General features: G+C 51.9%; 1 protein-coding gene across 2 annotated transcripts in view; it reads left to right on the top strand.

Moving 5' to 3' along the window:
- Nucleotides 1-17,649, top strand: part of NTN1 (netrin 1) — a 195,149-nt gene that overhangs the window by 137,105 nt on the left and 40,395 nt on the right. For both annotated transcript variants that reach the window (XM_082605536.1, XM_082605535.1), the window contains exons 4-5: nt 3,592-3,741; nt 7,014-7,067. In XM_082605536.1, the coding sequence (XP_082461662.1) occupies nt 3,592-3,741; nt 7,014-7,067 (204 nt within the window). The remainder of the gene's footprint in view (nt 1-3,591; nt 3,742-7,013; nt 7,068-17,649) is intronic.

Below are 17,649 nucleotides of genomic sequence, written 5' to 3'. Positions count from 1 at the left end.
TCATCCATCCGTTCTCCTCACACCTTGAAGCTCACCTTTCTTTGCACAGAGGGTATAACTTAGGCTTTCCTTATTCATGGGCTTTTGGGAAAAGTCTTTACTTTGGGGCCGTTTAGCTTGGAATTGAGAATGAGTGCAATGCAAGTCTCTTGTGTTGGGGCTGCATTCGGCTGCACGTAAGGGATGTCACCTGGCCTTGGTTTTAACAGGGAAGTGTGTATTTCTCCTTGCAGAACGGAAAGCGCAGAGGGGCAGTCTAGAGGGTGAGGGCCCTCGGTGATGTGCTCAGAGATCAGGCGCTTTCTGTCTCCCGGTCCGTGGCCTCCTCTGTGTGGTCTTACTGATTTCACAGGCTGGTGTGAGGACCAGAAGGATTACATATGAGAGAGTGGATGTGCTCAGGTGTTCCCAGGTGTCTGGGTGGCAGGCCGGTGCTGCAGGAGCGCTCCACCTCTGGGGATGGTCCCACCGCCCTGGAGGTGACCTGAGTAGCCTCCTGAGGCCCCCCAGCCTGTGGGACCCTGCTGGCTTCTCTTCCTGGAACAGTGATTTTCGAGGAAGCACAGTCAGCCTTCTGCCTCTGTGAGACCAAGGGCCAGTCGGTCAGAGTCTTTGCAGAATCCTGGGAGAAAGATGTGGAAAGTGCCCTCTCCTTTAACCAAAGGATGGCCCTAAGGATGTGCCTGCTCCATGGAGCAGACACTCTGCCTTGCCATCACCCAGGGTGGCCCTCAGCTCTGCTGACCTCAGCTGGTGCCTGGCTCCTCCCCGGCAGCCCACCAGCCTGGGGGGTTAAGGGGTCACCAGCTTCGAAGGGCCTCGGGTGAGGGCGATGCACGCTGCTCCCCCCAGATTCTGCTCTGGGCTGGCTCCTGCCTCGGTAAAGACGACCTGGGCCTGTGGGTGACTTGGCTCTGACCCTCCAGTGACCAAGCAACCTTTGGTGATCTCCCAGCCAAGGCCAAGGCCCAGAAGTTACTGGCACGCAGCTGTGCTCTGTCAGCACGGAGGGGAGGACGTTTTGGCCTGGGTTTTAGGATTACCAGCAAGCTTGCGAGGCCAACCAAGCGAGGTCAGCCGGCAGGAGCCTCGGGACTCCACATCTGCCTGGTGCCCACAGCCGCGGCAGGGGCTTGGGACGCCAGGGGTCCTGTGCTGTGGCCCTCTGCTGTCACCAGGCCAGCTCAGAGACGCTGTCCGTGCCCCGTCACCCTTCCCATCACAGGGATGGATCTAAGGTCAGAGGTCGTCTCCCACCATCCTCTCCTCACATTATCATTCACAACATGCATCGAGACTGAGTGAAGAAAGGGAAGAAGAAGAAGAAAAAACCAATAGGAAATGAACTTGAACTTAGAGTAGGTTTTAGACAAGTTTCTAACAGAAGGATTTGCTGCTGTCTACAGGGGCAGGACTGGGACAGTTCCATGTCCTCCCCCAGGCCTGTGGTCCCTGCCATCCTCTCACCTGACACGGAGCACCCTGCGGCCGGGACCCCCCACTCCCAGAGTTTCCGGAAGCTCTCACGTGTCCAGACACAACTTCGACAAACAATTCCTCACATTCCTCTCCTTTCTGCCCCCTCCCCGCTCCTTTCTCTTCCTAATTCTCCTCCTCAGCCACTCCTGGGCCTGCTGGGAGAGGCCACAGCTTCACCCACGGCCTCCTGCCCCACGCTGAGCAGTGCAGCTGGGGAGGTGCTAGTTTAGCTCCTCGGGGAGCTCTGCTTTCACTGATTCCCTAGCATAGTTTTTTCCCATTGGGAAAAGAAACAGAGCAGCTCTGGCACCAAGTGAAGTTGCTGCAGGATGCGCTCCTGCAGACGACTCTCCACCCGCTCCAGGCTTCCCTGGGGAGGGGGAGTGGGGAGGGCAAGGGGGACCCCAGGGGTCCGGGGAGAACTTTGCCCTCCTTCATCCTGCCCCCGCTTCCCTACCCGCGCTGAGTCCACTGCCTAGGTTCAGGGAGGCAGGTGACCTGTGTCTGCAGGTCCCACAGTTCTTGCCCGAGCATCACGGAGTTGGTGGCAATCTCAGTCCACTAGCTAACATAGCAAGACACCATAGACCGGGTGACTTAGACAACACATATTTCTCACAGTTTTGGAGGCAGAGAAGTCCAAGATCGATGTGCCTGCAGATTTAGTGTCTGATGACAGTTGCGTCCTGGTTTGCAGACCACTGCCCTCTTGCTGTGTAGAGAGAGATCTTTTCTCCTTCCTCTTCTCATAAGGGTGCTAATCCCACCATGACCTTGTCTAAACCTAATTACCGGGGACTTCCCTGGTGGTTCAGTGGTTAAGAATCTACCTGCCGATGCAGGGGACACGGGTTCAAGCCCTGGTCTGGGAAGATCCCACATGCCGCAGAGCAACGAAGCCTGTGCGCCACAGCTGCTGAGCCTGCGCTCTAGAGCCCGCGAGCCACTGAGCCCGCGTGCCTAGAGCCCATGCTCCGCAACAAGAGAAGCCACCACTGCAGTGAGAAGCCTGCACACGAAGAGTAGGCCCTGCTCAATGCAACTAGAGAAGGCCTGCACGCAGAGATGAAGACCCAAAGCGACCAAAAATAAATAAATAAATAAATAATTTTAAAAATAAAGAAACCTAATTACCTCCCAAGGGAAGGGCCCACCTCCTAATGGCATCACATTGAGAGTTAGGGCTTCAACATATGAATCTGCAGGTGGGGACACACTCAGTCCATAATAGGGAGGATGTTCCCTCAAACTTCTCTGGCCATTTCCTCACTGGGATTGGGTCCTTGGGACACAGGGAGGGAGCCTCAGGTGCAGTGTGATAGGGTGGGCAACCCCAGCTCTTTAGCCTGTTCCAAATTAGGAGGAGGGGTGTGGGGTCTAGCAGCGGCTGGCCTAGGAATCAGGGCCTCACGGCACCTCTCAGCTTGGCCATTCCTTTTCTGCAAGGTCCTGGGGGTTCCTTCACCTTCGAGTCTTCGCATTTAATGGGGGTCTTTACATGATCGCTGGGACTCTTCCTAGCGCTACAGTTGATGGGCCTTGTGATCCAGAAACCTGTGTCTCAGACTCTGCCTGGCTGCAGATCAGGGTGGATGGACAGAGCAGAGTGGAGGCTGCAGCCTGGGGGGGAGGTCACACCCCCTCGGTGACTCCCCTGACCTGGCAAACCCCAGGGCTCCATCACGCCCCACTCTCTGTCCCTCCCACGCAGAGGGTCAGGAGCTGGCTGGGGCGGAGGAGTGACAGGGCACAAAGCAGCCTGTGAGGGGCAGGCGTACCCCCAGTTCTGACTCCTGCACTCACGCTCAGCACGTGGGCTGTGTACACCTTCCTCCCGGGGCTTCGGAAGGGCTCCCCCACTTCACCCTTGCCCCCCAGATGGTCCTTTCAAATCAGCCCGTTCTGATTTTCATTCCCCTTTCCAGGTAGGCAGGTGGTCAGGCATCAGAGCTTCTGGAATGTGTGCGGGCTTGGCTCCCCCAGCCCTGCTCTTCCCCTGGGATGGGGTCCGGGGCACCACTGGGTGGGGAGGACCCTGGGGGGAGGGTGTGCTCTGGCCACTGCCCACCCTCACGCCTTGCCTCTGACCCCCCTGTCGTGTGTTCTCCACAGCCTGCGATTGCCACCCTGTGGGCGCCGCTGGCAAAACCTGCAACCAGACCACGGGCCAGTGTCCCTGCAAGGATGGTGTGACTGGCATCACCTGCAACCGCTGTGCCAAGGGCTACCAACAGAGCCGCTCCCCCATCGCCCCCTGCATAAGTATGCCAGGGCGCCCTTCTCCTGCAGGCTGGGGTGGGGTGCGGGCTTGGGGCTGGGGGGCCTTTCCTGGACACAGGTCACCCACATCCAGTGGGGGTAGTGCTCACTGAGGTGGCCCTCTGCACTTGGGGAGCCCGTGTGAGACCCCCAAGGCGGCGGGGGTCTCCATAGAGCCAGCCCATTTGTGGCTCTCTGTCCTGAAAAGACAGAGTCTCCTGCTCCCAGGGTGTGGGGTGAGGGGGGGAAGCAAGCCCCTCTCCTCAGCCCAGGTCCTGTTCCCATGTTCCACCTTGACCCTGGGCCTGGGCCTGGATTGGGGGGCCTGGGTCAGGGGCTGCCACTGCTGCTGCGGGAATTCCAGGATCCCCAGCCCCTGGCAGATTCAGAACTGAAAGGACGGGCTCCACAAGGCCTTGGAGAGAAGCCGGCACGGCTCCCATGCATTCTGTGAGGGTCCTAGAGGCCCTGGCAGGCCAGCTGTCGGCCCCTTAGTTGCTGGAACTTGGGGAGGGGCATGAACAAGATGGGAGGGGTCGCTCAGGGGCCTTGGCTCAGAGAGTTTTAACATCTTACAACTGATAGGATTGCGCAGGTGTTATGAGCTGGATTAGCCCTGGATGGAAGTCAGGCCTGGTTGGGTGCTGGCCCCTGGCCTCAGCCTCGTTGAATCCGTGTGCAGGGCTGACCCGCGCCCAGAAAGAAGGGGGAAGAAGGCATGAATCCTAGCCTACTAGGCAGACACCAAGGATAAGGCTGTTTTTCTGGAGCAGGGGTTAGCACGCTCTGCTCAGGGATTTGGCCCACTGCCTGTTTTTGTGTGGCTCAGTGGGGTTTGGGGTTTTTTCTTAACCTTTTTAAAATGATTGAAACAAAAATTAAAAGACTACTAGTTTATGACATGTGAAAATGATATGAAAGGAAACGTTCAGTGTCCATAAATAAAGTTTTATGGGACCCAGCCATGCCCACTTGTGCCCGTGCTACCTGTGGCTGCTTTGGGGCTCTAACGGCAGAATTGAGTAGCTGCAACAGAGATCCTACGACCTGCAGGACCTAAAATCTTTGCTAGCTGGCCCTTGGCAGGAGAAGTCAGCCGACCCCTGCTTTAGATTTTTCAGCGTCCTGTAGCTCTGGGTGGGCACTGGCTTCTCAGGTCAGGCACAAGGGGCTTGGAACAAACAACCTGAGGCAGAAGCAGGAGGATGGGGACCCCTCAGCCCGGCAGCTGCTTGGGGTTCTTGGAGTGACCCCCCTAGATCTTGCAGGGAATGTTCTCACACCGGGCAGGAGCCTTAAACCCCCAACACCTCAGCTGCCCGACTTGGGTGCGGCTTCACGTCCAGGACATGACGAGCTGTGTGGGTTCCAGCAGCTTTTCTGACCAGTTTCTACATCAGGAGATGTTTCCTTATTGGCAGGGGTCCAGTAACAGCGGATAACCTAAATTCAAGCCATGGGAAATTGAGCTTGGATCCATCCAGGGCAGAGAAGGTTGAAATGAGTTTTCACGACATCTAATTGTCAGGGTCTCGCAGCTTGCAAGAGTCTTTCTTTTCCGTCCATCCAAAAAGCTGCACAGTGAACATTTTTAGAAAGCTGGGAGGAAATTAGCACCACCATCTGGGCTTATGAAAACATGGAGGAAGCAAGTGAGGTCTCCCTTTTTTAAAGGGAGTCAGGAGCTGTTGGGTTTCCCAGAAATGGCTGAAACCAACATTTCAAATCCCCAGGGGGAAAGGCCTTGAAATTGGAGCTGATGTTTCAGAATTAGGGACAGAAACCTTGGGAGACTGGAACTGTCACTTTCCAACACGCTCTGTACCCTCTCCCTTCCTCTCGCAAAGGGCGGGCTGATGCTGGGGAGAGCATTCCCACCAAGGACCTGAAGACCCGGGTCTCCATCCTGGGATTTCTGTGAGCTCTTTTTGCCGGCATCAGGCTACAGGTGCCCAGACAGTGCCTTGGACACTTGTGTCTGATTCGCAACAGCTCTGGGAGCCCCGGGGCCCTCTGCTCACGTCCCAGAGCCGGGCCTAAGGAGCTGGGCTTGGGCAGCCAGGGTACCTCCATGGCCACTGGCCCCAGCCCCATTCCTGGACTTGTAAGATTAGGCTGGGCTGTCTGGATTTCCCTCTGGAATGTTCCTGCTGGGCGAGGTAGCTCATGAAGGCTTAGAGAGGGCCTGGTACAAGGCCCGGCTTCTTAATGAGCTGCTGTGACGGGGCACCTGCGGCTTGTTGTCGCTGATAAAATCACCTGAGAGTAAGATTTGACTCCAAATCGAGGGCTGGGTCTTCTGCCCGTTCCTTCTGAACGTGCAGAGGCTGGCTTCTGTGGGTGACCCTCACATTTGCCCCCAGGCCCGGGTATTCCATCTCGACCCCCCAAAGCCTCAGATCGCAGCTAATCTAGAGTCTGGGGGTCCGAGGGAGGTCTTACCCCTAATAGTCAGATGGTGGCCAGAATCAGTGGGATTCGTGGAGGCTTCTGTGACCCCCCGCCCCGTTCACATGGTCACTCAGCAGGGGAGGTGAGTCCCTGTCCCTCAGGGACTTTCGGTTCGTGGTTTGGCCTCGTCTAGAAAGAGGAAGCCGGAGACGTGAAGCCTGGGTCTTCCCAGAGTCTGGCTGAACTTCCTCACCTTTTCTGAGCACCGGGCGGGAGCTTGTAGAGAAGCTAGTTGCCGTTCTAGGTAGGAGAGGAATGGTCACAAAAAAGCACATGCTTCTGTCAGGCCCTACGTTTTTCTGTATTGTCAGTCTTTTCTGCCCGCTGAGAAAATGCCTTAGCTTGTGAGATGTGAGATGTGAGCCCGGGGGAACTTGGGCCAGGGGTGCAGACCCTTCTCTGCACATGGAAGACACCTCCCAGCCCCTCACATGCCACCCCTGCCATGGACCCCTTCCCCACCAGTGAGTCAAGGTCAGACCGGGCCACGCAGCCCCATCGTGATGAGCAGGGGGCCTGGGGACCCCTCTCTCTGCCCCAGGGGCTGAGGTGAGTCAACAACACGCAGACAGCAGAGGGGTCAGGGTCCTGCCTTCCCCTCGCTCCTGTCCCTGCCAGGCGGAGGGACGGCTTCCAGAAGAGAACAGGTAGGGTGCCCGGGCCCTCACACCGGCTTTCCCTTCCTCCCTGACCATCCTCTCCTGGGGTGAGGAGTGGGGCTGGGAGGGAGGGCCCAGGAAGGTTGGGAGGAGTCTGCACTGTGCTCATTCTTCTCTAACATGTTCTTATTGTTTCCCCTTCCTCCCATCCTGAACCCCACAAAGAGATCCCCGTGGCACCACCGACCACTGCAGCCAGCAGCGTGGAGGAGCCCGAAGGTAGGCTTCCCCCTTTGCTGCTTTCCTGCTTTTGCCATGGGGTGGGGTGGGGCCTGGGGAAGGGGGTTAGAGGGACCAGACTCCTCTGAACCACCATCGAGGCGCTGGTTGGTATGAGTGGTACCCCTGGGCTGGATTGAGGATGATGAAGCCACAGGGCATTTTTCTGCGATGTCCCTTCCAAGAATGGTGCCTAAGGCTAGCCTGTCTCCCAAGCCTGGGACCCTCAAAGCCACGTTCCTCCTGCTCAGCCAGTGAGGGTAAGAAGCTGCCTTCCAGCCCAGGGCCACCTGGGGAGTGGGGGTGACTCCTTTCGGGGTTGCAGAGAAGGAAGGAGATGGGTGGTGGGGATGAAAAAGGCATTCTAGAGCATTGGGGTCCATAAACAGAGTTGGGGAGAGGGCATGAATTGGGACAGGAAGAGACTCACCCCCTCACTGTCCCTTCCTTCTAACTGAAATCAAGAGTTTCCTGGGGGGGAAAAAAAAAAAAAAGACTTTCCTGGTGGTCCAGTGGTTAGGAGTCCGCACTTCCACTGCAGGGGGTGCGGGTTCGATCCCTGGTCAAGGAACTAAGATCCTGCATGCTGTGTGGTGGGACCTAAAAAAAAAAAAAAAAGAGTTTCCTTTATTGCAAAGATGGGCCACAAACCATAGCCAGGCCAGCAACATCAGTGATTTGGCCACCAGCAGAAATCCCAGCCATTTTCATATCACGTTAGAGTTGGTGCAGCTATCATGGAATATTATTTATGCTCACTAAATTGCTTCAGAATGATGGAAGTTACTAGACCTGCTGCTAGATCCTGATTTATAATCATTAATAAAGAAACACATACATTACGTAACTGTACCATAAACCTGGGGTTTTGGAAATATTTGGGTTAAGTGTATTTCAGTATTGATTATTTTCCTTTGTAGTCCTATGGATTTTATTTCTGCATTTAAAAACATTACTGTGAGAAAGTAAAGATATCACTGTGACGTCCGTGGACGTCCTTGGTACAAGAAGGGTCACCCAGTCCTGGCTTTGGGTACAGAGAGGGCTCGGAGCCTGGCTGGAGGGGGCACCAGGAGAGCAGGCCATGCTGTACCCAGCGCCCTGGGCCTGCGGTCACATGGGGCTTTTGTGTACTGGTACTTGGAGTAGGAGTGGGAATGGGGGGCAGGAATGGTGACAGTGGGGCCCTGCAGGGACATCGGTGTCAGCTCTGGGAACCCCTTTGCTCCTCCCCAGATCCACCTGTTGGGGAGGTCTGTGCACCCATGTGGTCACCTGAATACTTTAGTTTTTAAATTTTTAAATTTTTATTTTTGGCTACGTGGCACAGCCTGCATGATCTTAGTTCCCTGACCAGGGATCGAACCTGCGCCCCCTGCAGTGGAAGTGCAGTCTTAAACCACTGGACCGCCAGGGAAGTCCCCACCTGAATACGTTAGAACAGACTGGATTTTTTTTTTAATATTGGCCATGCCCTGGGAACTTGAGAGAAAACAGATTCAGAACTTGGATGTGCACCATCACCAAACAGCCCTCAAAGAGGAGAGGATGGAAAATTTCAGGGAGTGCTGGAGGCTACACCGGGGAAAACCAAAGATATTTTGGTCTTGGGTTGTTGGGCAGAGTCTTCTGTCACCTTTGGTTGAGCCCCGGGGGACACTTACAGGAGAAATAGTGCTGGGAAGGGGATGAAGGAAGCATCATCACGGGTGCCTGGGAGGCAAGATGAGGAAGCTCTTTGGTAAAAACACAATAAAAGCAACAGCCCAGTTAGTTCATCTCGGGTAGAGCAGTTTTGAAGCGAGAAAACATTTCCAGTTAACGTAGTCGCGATTCTTGCTTCCTTGCTGTGACATGAGTCCCATCAGAACTCACCGGGGCTGAGAATACAGCTCATCCAAGACCAAGGCATATCTTCACCCTCTCTCTCTCTCTCTCTCACCTCCCATTTTTCTGGTCCTTGCAACCTTGTCTTTAGGTTTCTTGCAGTGGTTTTGGCTTTTTCCTTCCACATTAGAAATGGGCAAATGGAAACAAAAATAGAGGAGAAGCAAAAAACAACTCATGAGATTTCTGTACACACCACAAGAAGCTGGTATAAAACATGCAACGATCTCCGCTCAACCAGACAAAAGATTCCTGGGCAACTAACAAACACTTGTAGCCTTTTTCTTTGAAAAGTCTTTATCAACTCAGTTAACTTTCCTGACTCCTTTTGATTCTGTCACTGTTTATTTCCTTTCTTCTTTCTGGACGTTTAAAAACATGGTTTAAATGGATGCAAACAGTAAATGAACACCCTTTAACAAAGTGCTTTCTCCACAGAGGGGCTAAGTGAGCAGGTGTGATTCTTGCTGGGCTGCTGTGTCCTTGGCTAGACCCTTTGTGACCTTCTCTCGGTCTCCGAATGGTCAGGATCTGTGATGCTTTTTCTGGAGAACTCGGGCCAGGTCTAGACTGCGGTTGCTGGGACTCTGGGGTCTGCCACCACAAAGAGGCCCTGCTCTCATCTCAGCAGGAGGGACGTTGTGGGCAGGAGGCCAGGGGGCCCCCTGGGAAGCGGGGCCTGGGAGCTCAGTACTTCCAAGCCTGTCGATTCTTGCAGTGTTTGAATAGGGAAGGCCTCCGTGCTGGGCTGCCTGAGAAAAGCTTGTTTACTTTTGCCTGTGGAACAGAGGAGAATTAATAAACCAAGAATTTGTCCTGAAAGCTGATGGACATAACCTCACCCTGAACCCATCCCCTTGAAGGGCCAGCTCACTCCGGGAATGCTGTCCACCTGCTCGCTAAGCTGGCTGGTACCCCGTCTTGGGGCAGGGAGGCAAGGAACCCTGGGGCCAGGAGGCAGATGGGGCCACTGGCTCTAAAACTAAATACTTGTGGTTGTAGAGACCTCCACCGCCTGCTTTCCCTTGCCCTGCATCAACTCCGAGGTAGCTGTCGGAGTTCGGTTTGTGGGGGGCATATTGTTTGGTTTGTGGGGACCCCTTGGTTTAGCAGCAGTACCGTCTTGGAGCCGGGAGATCTGGGGTTGATTCTCCCCTGGCTGTGAGGCCTTGGACAGAGCAAAGACCTCTTTTCTGCTTCCTTGAGGGATGAAGGGGTGAGACCAACGGTCCTGGGCCCTCCCCGCCCTGCTTCTCCTGGGAGGATTGAACTTCTGCTAATAAGCTTTCTGCTTCCTTGTAAATGCCTGCTTGCGCCCCTCCCCCGTCTGCTGACCAGCTTTTTCCACGGGCCTTGCAGGTCCTCATGAGCAGAGGCACGCAGGTAAACAGTTAACACCTGGCTGGGGCGGGGCCCGATGTATAGCATTTGCTGCTTTCCCTGGTGTAAACGGCTCCCACGTGGGAGCCCACGTGAGCCTCCCACGGAACGTAGAAAGCCTGAGGGAGGAAGGGCCGCCTCTGAGCGGGGCCAGAAAGCTGTTGACTTGAGCTGGCCTCCTGGGCTGGAAGGGGCACGGCTGTCATCCGAGTGGAAGCTGGACCCAGGATGCAGGTACGAGAGCGAACAACCGGCTCCTCTCCGCCGCCCCCACCTGGGTCTGGGGGCCACCCTCTGGCCCAGTTGCACTCACCCCCTTTGGGGCCCCAAGTGGTGCCCTTTGCCAGCTGCTCCAGTGGTCCAGCGGGGGGTGGGGGTGGCTTCTGAGGCCCCCCGGCAGCCGTTCGGGGGAGCCTGGCGGCTGAACCTACGGGAGCCTCCCCGCCTCAGGTGCTCCCAGGTGTGGGGTGGGAGTGGGCTGAGAGATGTCACCTCTGGGGGCCTCGCAGCACCTCCATTTTCTTCATGGAAGACAATTGGGTTTTTATAGACCTGCTGCTGGATAAGCTTGGATTGTTCTCATTTTAGGCTTTGGTTTTCCAGGGTAGGGGGTAGGTTGGGTGAGTAGAGGAAACGAACTGATAAGAGTTGAACGCAGTACTGGCCGAGTGTTCGGGCGGTGGGGGTGGGGGGAAGGGCACTGAACTGGGAGTTCTGCCTGATCTTGTTTCCTCCCCTGTGAACCGCGGTCATGATAACCCTGTGGTGTACGGTTGTTGTGGGGATTAAATGAGATGCTCTGGGTAAAGCCTTTGGTTCAGTGGCGGGTTTATCCTAAGTGCTCAGTAAAAAAGCAGTGGAGGGTCTTCCCTGGTGGCGCAGTGGTTAAGCATCCGCCTGCCAGTGCAGGGGACGTGGGTTTGAGCCCTAGCCGGGGAAGATCCCACATGCCGCGGAGCAACTAAGCCCGTGCACAGCAACTACTGAGCCTGCGCGCTAGAGCCCGCTAAACCACAACTACTGAAGCCCGTGTGCCTAGAGCCCATGCTCCGCAACAAGAGAAGCCACCGCAGTGAGAAGCCTGTGCACCACAACAAAGAGTAGCCCCCGCTCGCTGCAACTAGAGAAAAGCCCACACGCAGCAATGAAGACTCAATGCAGCCAAAAATAAATAAAAATGAAAAAAAAATTTTTTTAAAGCAATGGAATGCCATGGAAAATACAAACACTGCAGCGTATGGAAGGGTTGAGCTGAAGTCTCTTAGCCCCTCACCAGGGATGTGGGTTTCCGTGAGGACAGGTGTAGAGAGTCAGCCAGAGGGAGGGCTCGTGAGAAGAACTTGATTGGAAACAGGTGGGGCTGCCCAAGGCAGAAGATGGCCTCCTCACAGACTGTAAGACCCTGTTAAAAGACTGGAAATCAATTCAAGGGCTTGACTTCACAATAGCCAAAAGATGGAAACAGCCCACTGTCTACCTTTGGGACAGAATGGATGGTGGCAGGATGGGTAAACTCCATGGGGTATATCCAGACAATGGAATATCAGGCAGCCATAAGAAGGAATAAGTACTGACACATGCTATAACTTGGATGAACCTTGAAAATACTATGCTAAGTGAAGGCCAAAAGGCCACACAGTGTATGATTCCATTTATATGAAATGCCCAGAATAAGCAAATCCAGAGACAGAAAGATTAGTGGTTGCCGAGGACTGGGAGGCGGGAGGGATGGGGAGTGACTGTCTGATGGGTACAGGCTTTCCTTTTGGTGTGACAAAATTCTGAACCTAGAGAGTGGTGATGGGTAACATTGTGAATATACTCAATGCCACTGAATTGTACATTTAAAAATTGTAAATTTTATGTGTGTTTTACTACTTTTTTTTTTTTGCGGTACGTGGGCCTCTCACTGTTGTGGCCTCTCCCGTTGTGGAGCACAGGCTCCGGACACGCAGGCTCAGAGGCCATGGCTCACGGGCCTAGCCACTCCGCGGCATGTGGGATCTTCCCAGACCGGGGCACGAACCCATGTCCCCTGCATCGGCAGGCGGACTCTCAACCACTGCGCCACCAGGGAAGCCCCTTACTACAATTTTTTAAAAGTTGAGTTTTTGAGGTCAGAGTGCAAGGGTGCAGGGAATCTGGTTTGTTTGGGGTGGACTGGGTGGAGAGCAGGAGCCCTGGGGACAGGGCGCTGGGGCTTGGGCAACTGTGGGGGACATGCTTGCCTTCCTGACCTCTTGCTCCCTGGGAGACTTTTGAGGCTGGGGGGCCACTTAGTACCTCCCCACTTCGTCTCCAAGCAGAAATAGTTCAGCCAACATGGGGGAATGGCGGACGCCCTCTGTTGCCTTCCAGACGTATGGCAGTGGCCGTGTTGCCTAGTGTTACGTTGAAAAGGTCTGACTGCACAGCCTGCATCCTTTTAGGGTCATCTGAGGAGGTTGTGGTTCCCTGGGTCCCAGGTAAGGGAGCCATTGGTACTCCTGGTATAGGAGAAAGGGACCTGTGCATCCATGGCGGGGGGGAGCTAGGATCACCGACCATAACACTGGTAAGCAGCTTGTGCCACTTGTAAGAAGGAGGTCTGTTAATTGACTGAGTGCTGATTGGTTTTCAAAAAATGGTGTGACCCAGGATGTAGGGCTGTCTGGGATCAGCTGTATGAATAAATGGCTGTCAGCTAAGTATTATCCCGGGAAGTGTTTGGACCAGACCCATGAGTAAAGATAGATCAATTCTGGCTAAATGAAGGAAGAGACGACATTTATATAATGCTTGCTATGTGCTCAGCACTCTTCCTGATGCTTAGCCATTTAATCATTTCTTCCACCCAGATGAGGTGGATACTGCTGTTACCCCATTTTACATAGGATAAACTGAGGCACAGAGAGGGCAGTGAGCTGCGATTCCAGCCAAGGTCTCCTGGCCTCAGAGTCTGTGACTGACCTTAACCTCCCCATCATCATTCTGCCTCTCAGTAGTCATGCTGGTTGGTCAATTTAGGGTAATTTAAAAATATATAAATATATATATATATATACACACACACCTGACTGCATGGTAACATCCTACCAAGAGAAGACAAACTTGCGTGTCTGCAGGGGACCTGAAACCAAGGTAGAGATGGAGGTACAGCCAGTTAAAAGCCACTGTCTTACACAGGTGCCCGTTAAAGTGGCCCCTGGGAAGGAGGGTGGTTGGCTAGGGGCGCTGGCGTGGCTGAGGCCACAGGGTCTGGGCTTGGGAGAACCAATTAGCAGTGACCCGTCCCTTTGGTCACAAGGCAGCCGAGGGAGACAGGCACATGGATCAGCTTATACCTGAAAACAGGTGGAGGATGGAGGTGGGAAGGGCCTCTCTGCCTTCCTCAGAGCCTTGTAACGTGCCTGTAGAGAATCAGCTGAAAACTGTTAAAACTGGTGAGAGAATTCTGCAGGGGGACCATTACAGAATTAACATACAAAGGTCAGTAACTTTTCCTATGTATCAGCAATTACAGAACCATGTCATAGCAAGTGAAAAGCATAGAATGGGATATCTGGCCTGTAGTTAAGTGTTCGATGAATATCAGTTTTTTAGTGATAATGGAAACAAACTCCCAATTAGAACAGCAACAAAAATATCAAATAAACAGAAATAAATGTAGCAATAAAAGTACAGATGGTATTTTTTTTAAAGGGTAAAACTTTCCCAAGGGACAGTAAAGATCTTACCATGTTCCGGGAGGGCAAGACTCAAAATTGGAAAATGTCAGTTCTCCCTGAAATCTGTAAGTTTATCATAATTCTACTCAAAACATCTCAATTGGATAGGATGTGATTCTTAATAGCCAAGAATGTTTTTAAAAAGAAGAGTGATGACGGGTGACTTGCCCTAACAGATTTTTTAAATATTGTAAACAGGATATTTACGTTAGTGTGATCCTGGCATAGGAATAGAGAAATCACGAAAGCTGAGTAGAAAGTCCAGAAATAGACTCAAATATAAACATAAGAACTTGTGTATGATAAAGCTGTGATCATAAATCAGTGAGAAAAAGGATGAGTCCATTGGTAAACGGTGCTGGGAAAATGGCTATTTATTTTAAAATAATAATAAATTTCTACTTCATGCTGTGAACTCATAAATCCCAATGTATGAAATGTATCTTTAAAATGAATTCTTGGGACTTCCCTGGCAGTCCAGTGGTTAAGACTCCGCGCTTCTGATGCAGGGGGCGTGGGTTCAATATCTGGTTGGGGAACTAAGATCCCACATGTTGTGGGGTGTGGCCAAAAAATAATAATAATTAAAAAAATAAAATAAAATGAATTCTTGAAAGTTCTAGAATAAAGTATATCAGTATCCGTGTAATCTTGGGGTAAAGAAGGCTTTCTAGATAGGATACAAAAGCAAGAAATCATAAAGGGAAAGATTTTAACTAGATAAAAATAGAAAACGTCTATACCTCAAATCTCTATAAGCAACATAAGGCAAACTAAAAGCTGAAAAACATAAATTTTTAACATGGATGACCAAAGATTAATATCCTCAATAAAGAACTTTTACAATTCACTGAAAAAGAGATCCTAAAACAAAACTGAGCTGAGAGAATGAACTAGAAATTCAGAGAATTTGTACAAATGGCAATAAGCATCTGAAGTATTACACTTACTAGTAATAAAGAAATAATATTAACAAGAATACCATTTTAAAAACCTTATTAGGGCTTCCCTGGTGGCGCAGTGGTTGAGAGTCTGCCTGCCGATGCAAGGGACACCGGTTCGTGTCCCGGTCCGGGAAGATCCCACATGCCGTGGAGCGGCTGGGCCCGTGGGCCGTGGCCGCTGAGCCTGCATGTCCGGAGCCTGTGCTCCGCAACGGGAGAGGCCACAGCAGTGAGAGGCCCGCTTACAGCAAAAAATAAATAAATAAATTTAAAAAATAAATAAAAAATAAAAACCTTATTAAATTGACACTATTTAGAAAACAAAAAGTAATTCCCAGTGTTGAAAGGGTTAGGGAAACAGGCATTCACCTGCTCTGGTGATGGGAGGGCAATGTGGTGCCAAGTTTATGAAGGGCGATTTAGCATCATGTATCAAAATGTATCTTTAGCCTCATCCTTTCACTTCTAGGAATTTAGCCTAAGGGAATAGTGATGTGTCGCAAGACTTTGCTCCAGAGGTAGCTTATTGCAGCATTGATCATAATAACAAAAGAGGGAAACGACTAAATGTCTTTCAGTAGCATTTTAGTGACTCACTTATGGGATATCCATATAATTACGTTGTAGGAGAATTTTTGAATATGAAATGAAAAGATGCAGTATATTTCCAAAGCAGATTATACATCTAATTACACACGGAGGGTCCACTTTAATGAAAAGACTGGCTTACAGAGCATTTCAAAGAAACTATTTCATTGTGCTCATATATTCCGGTAGTTCTCAGCCTGGGGCTGTTTTGCCCCCATGGGACATTTGGACATTACTGGAGATACTTTTGGTTGTCACAACTAGGGGGAGGGTGCTACTGGCATCTAGTGGGTTGAGGCCAGGGATGCTGTTGAATATCCTGCATCGCACAGGGCAGCCCCCATGGCAATGAGTTATCCAGCCCCCAATGCTGATAGTAGTGCCGAGGTTGAGAAACCCTGGTGTATTTTTACAGGATGACATCCATGTGCTCTCTCCAGAAGTATTAAGGCGGGATGCTACTGCTGCATTGGACCCGCTCGTTTATTAGCTATGCATCATATTGAAGTAGATGCCGCTGAGGGCTTAGAAAGTGAAGTTTTCTGAAGTCAGCAAACGTTTCCTGCATGATCACAGGAAGTGTTGTGCTCACGTATAGCCAAGTGTTTTCCTGGTCCTTTTTCCATGGTGAATTTTAGCCCAACCTAGTACGACATTTATCCAAAATTCTGAGCTTTACTATATATTACTATATTTTCAATTAGTGTATTTAATTGTTTATTAAAATTTTTATCATGAAAAATCGCGGAGCAGTGGTGAGAATAGAGTGGTTAGACCTCCACATTCATATCACTTCGATTTAACATCGTGTCCCATTTACTTCAACAATTTTTTTTTTTGCTGAAATATCTTCCAAGAAAAGCTTAGACGTTACGACATTTCACCCCTAAATATTTCAGAATTCCTCTTCTGAAAAAGAACATTTCTTACATCTTCTCAACAGCATTATTACACCTAACGAAACTAACAAAAATTCTTTAATATCATCTGATGCCCAGTCCACCTTCCAGCTTTCTTGGTCATCCCCCAAATGTCTTTTACAGCTGGTCTACTCCATGGTTTAATTATTAAAGCATTCTGCAGTCGTGAGCTACACAAGGTATTATATTTAGAAGCGCATCAGGGTCCTCGAGGTGGGGAGGCTTGGGCTGCTTCTGAGGCTAGAACGCACGTGGAGTGATGTGTCGGATGAAAATTGCTACCCAGGTGTTACCTATCACCATTGTTAACTTCATGGTCTAAAGGAAAAGGCATGGCCACGTCTGGCCTGAACTTTGGGCTTTGGGGCTGGGGCGGGGTGAGAGCTCTGGGCCTCCTTTAGGGGAGTGTACCCAAGGAAGGGGCACCTCCACAGCAGAGGGGACAAGGGAGCCAGTCACCATCATAAATCCTTGCCACTTCCCTCCGTGGGAAGCAGAGGGTGCTGGAGCTAAAAGCCGATCAGCTGTGACTTCAGGTAGGTGCCAGCGGGGCCGGAGAATTCTCGGTTGTGGCGCTGTCTTCTGTGTTTCTGGTGTGGCACAGCATTCTTGGCCTGTCCCCGAGACGGTTGCATTCATCAGATGTGCTCTGGGGGCAAAACAGCCTCTGGTTGTTAAGCCCGGATTTCCTGACATCAGCCCAGTTCCCCAGAACCCTCCGGGAAAGGAGCAGAGGCCGAGCCAGGGCACATGGAGGCTCTTCTCTCGAGCGGGACCTGCCCACTCCACCCGCCCTGGCTGGAGACCAGACTGATCCGTATGTGTTAGGTTGGACCAAATGGAATTGTCATTTTCTTCGACCATTTGTGACCCACAGAAACGGCAGTTTCACATGGTACGACTTGTGTTTCCATCCACTCAGCCAGGAGACCCTGCTCTGGGCAGCCTGCATGAACCAGTTTCTCCCTCTGTCTGTCAGTCTGCCTGCCTGCCTGCCTGTCTCGCTCTGATTTTCTAGACTGTCTCTCTATCTCTGGGTCTTCCCTCTGCCTTTGTCTCTGTCTCTCTTCCCCACCACCTTCCTTATTCCCTCGCTTTCCCCATCTCCTCCCCCCTCCCCCTTCCCTTCCCTCCCCTCTTTGGGGCTTGCACAAAG

Source organism: Mesoplodon mirus (genome assembly GCF_964341445.2).
Source record: "Mesoplodon mirus genome assembly, chromosome: 18".
NCBI lineage: Eukaryota > Metazoa > Chordata > Mammalia > Artiodactyla > Ziphiidae > Mesoplodon > Mesoplodon mirus.
The sequence above is the reverse complement of the archived record's forward strand: the minus strand, read 5'-3'. Positions and strand labels throughout refer to the sequence as shown.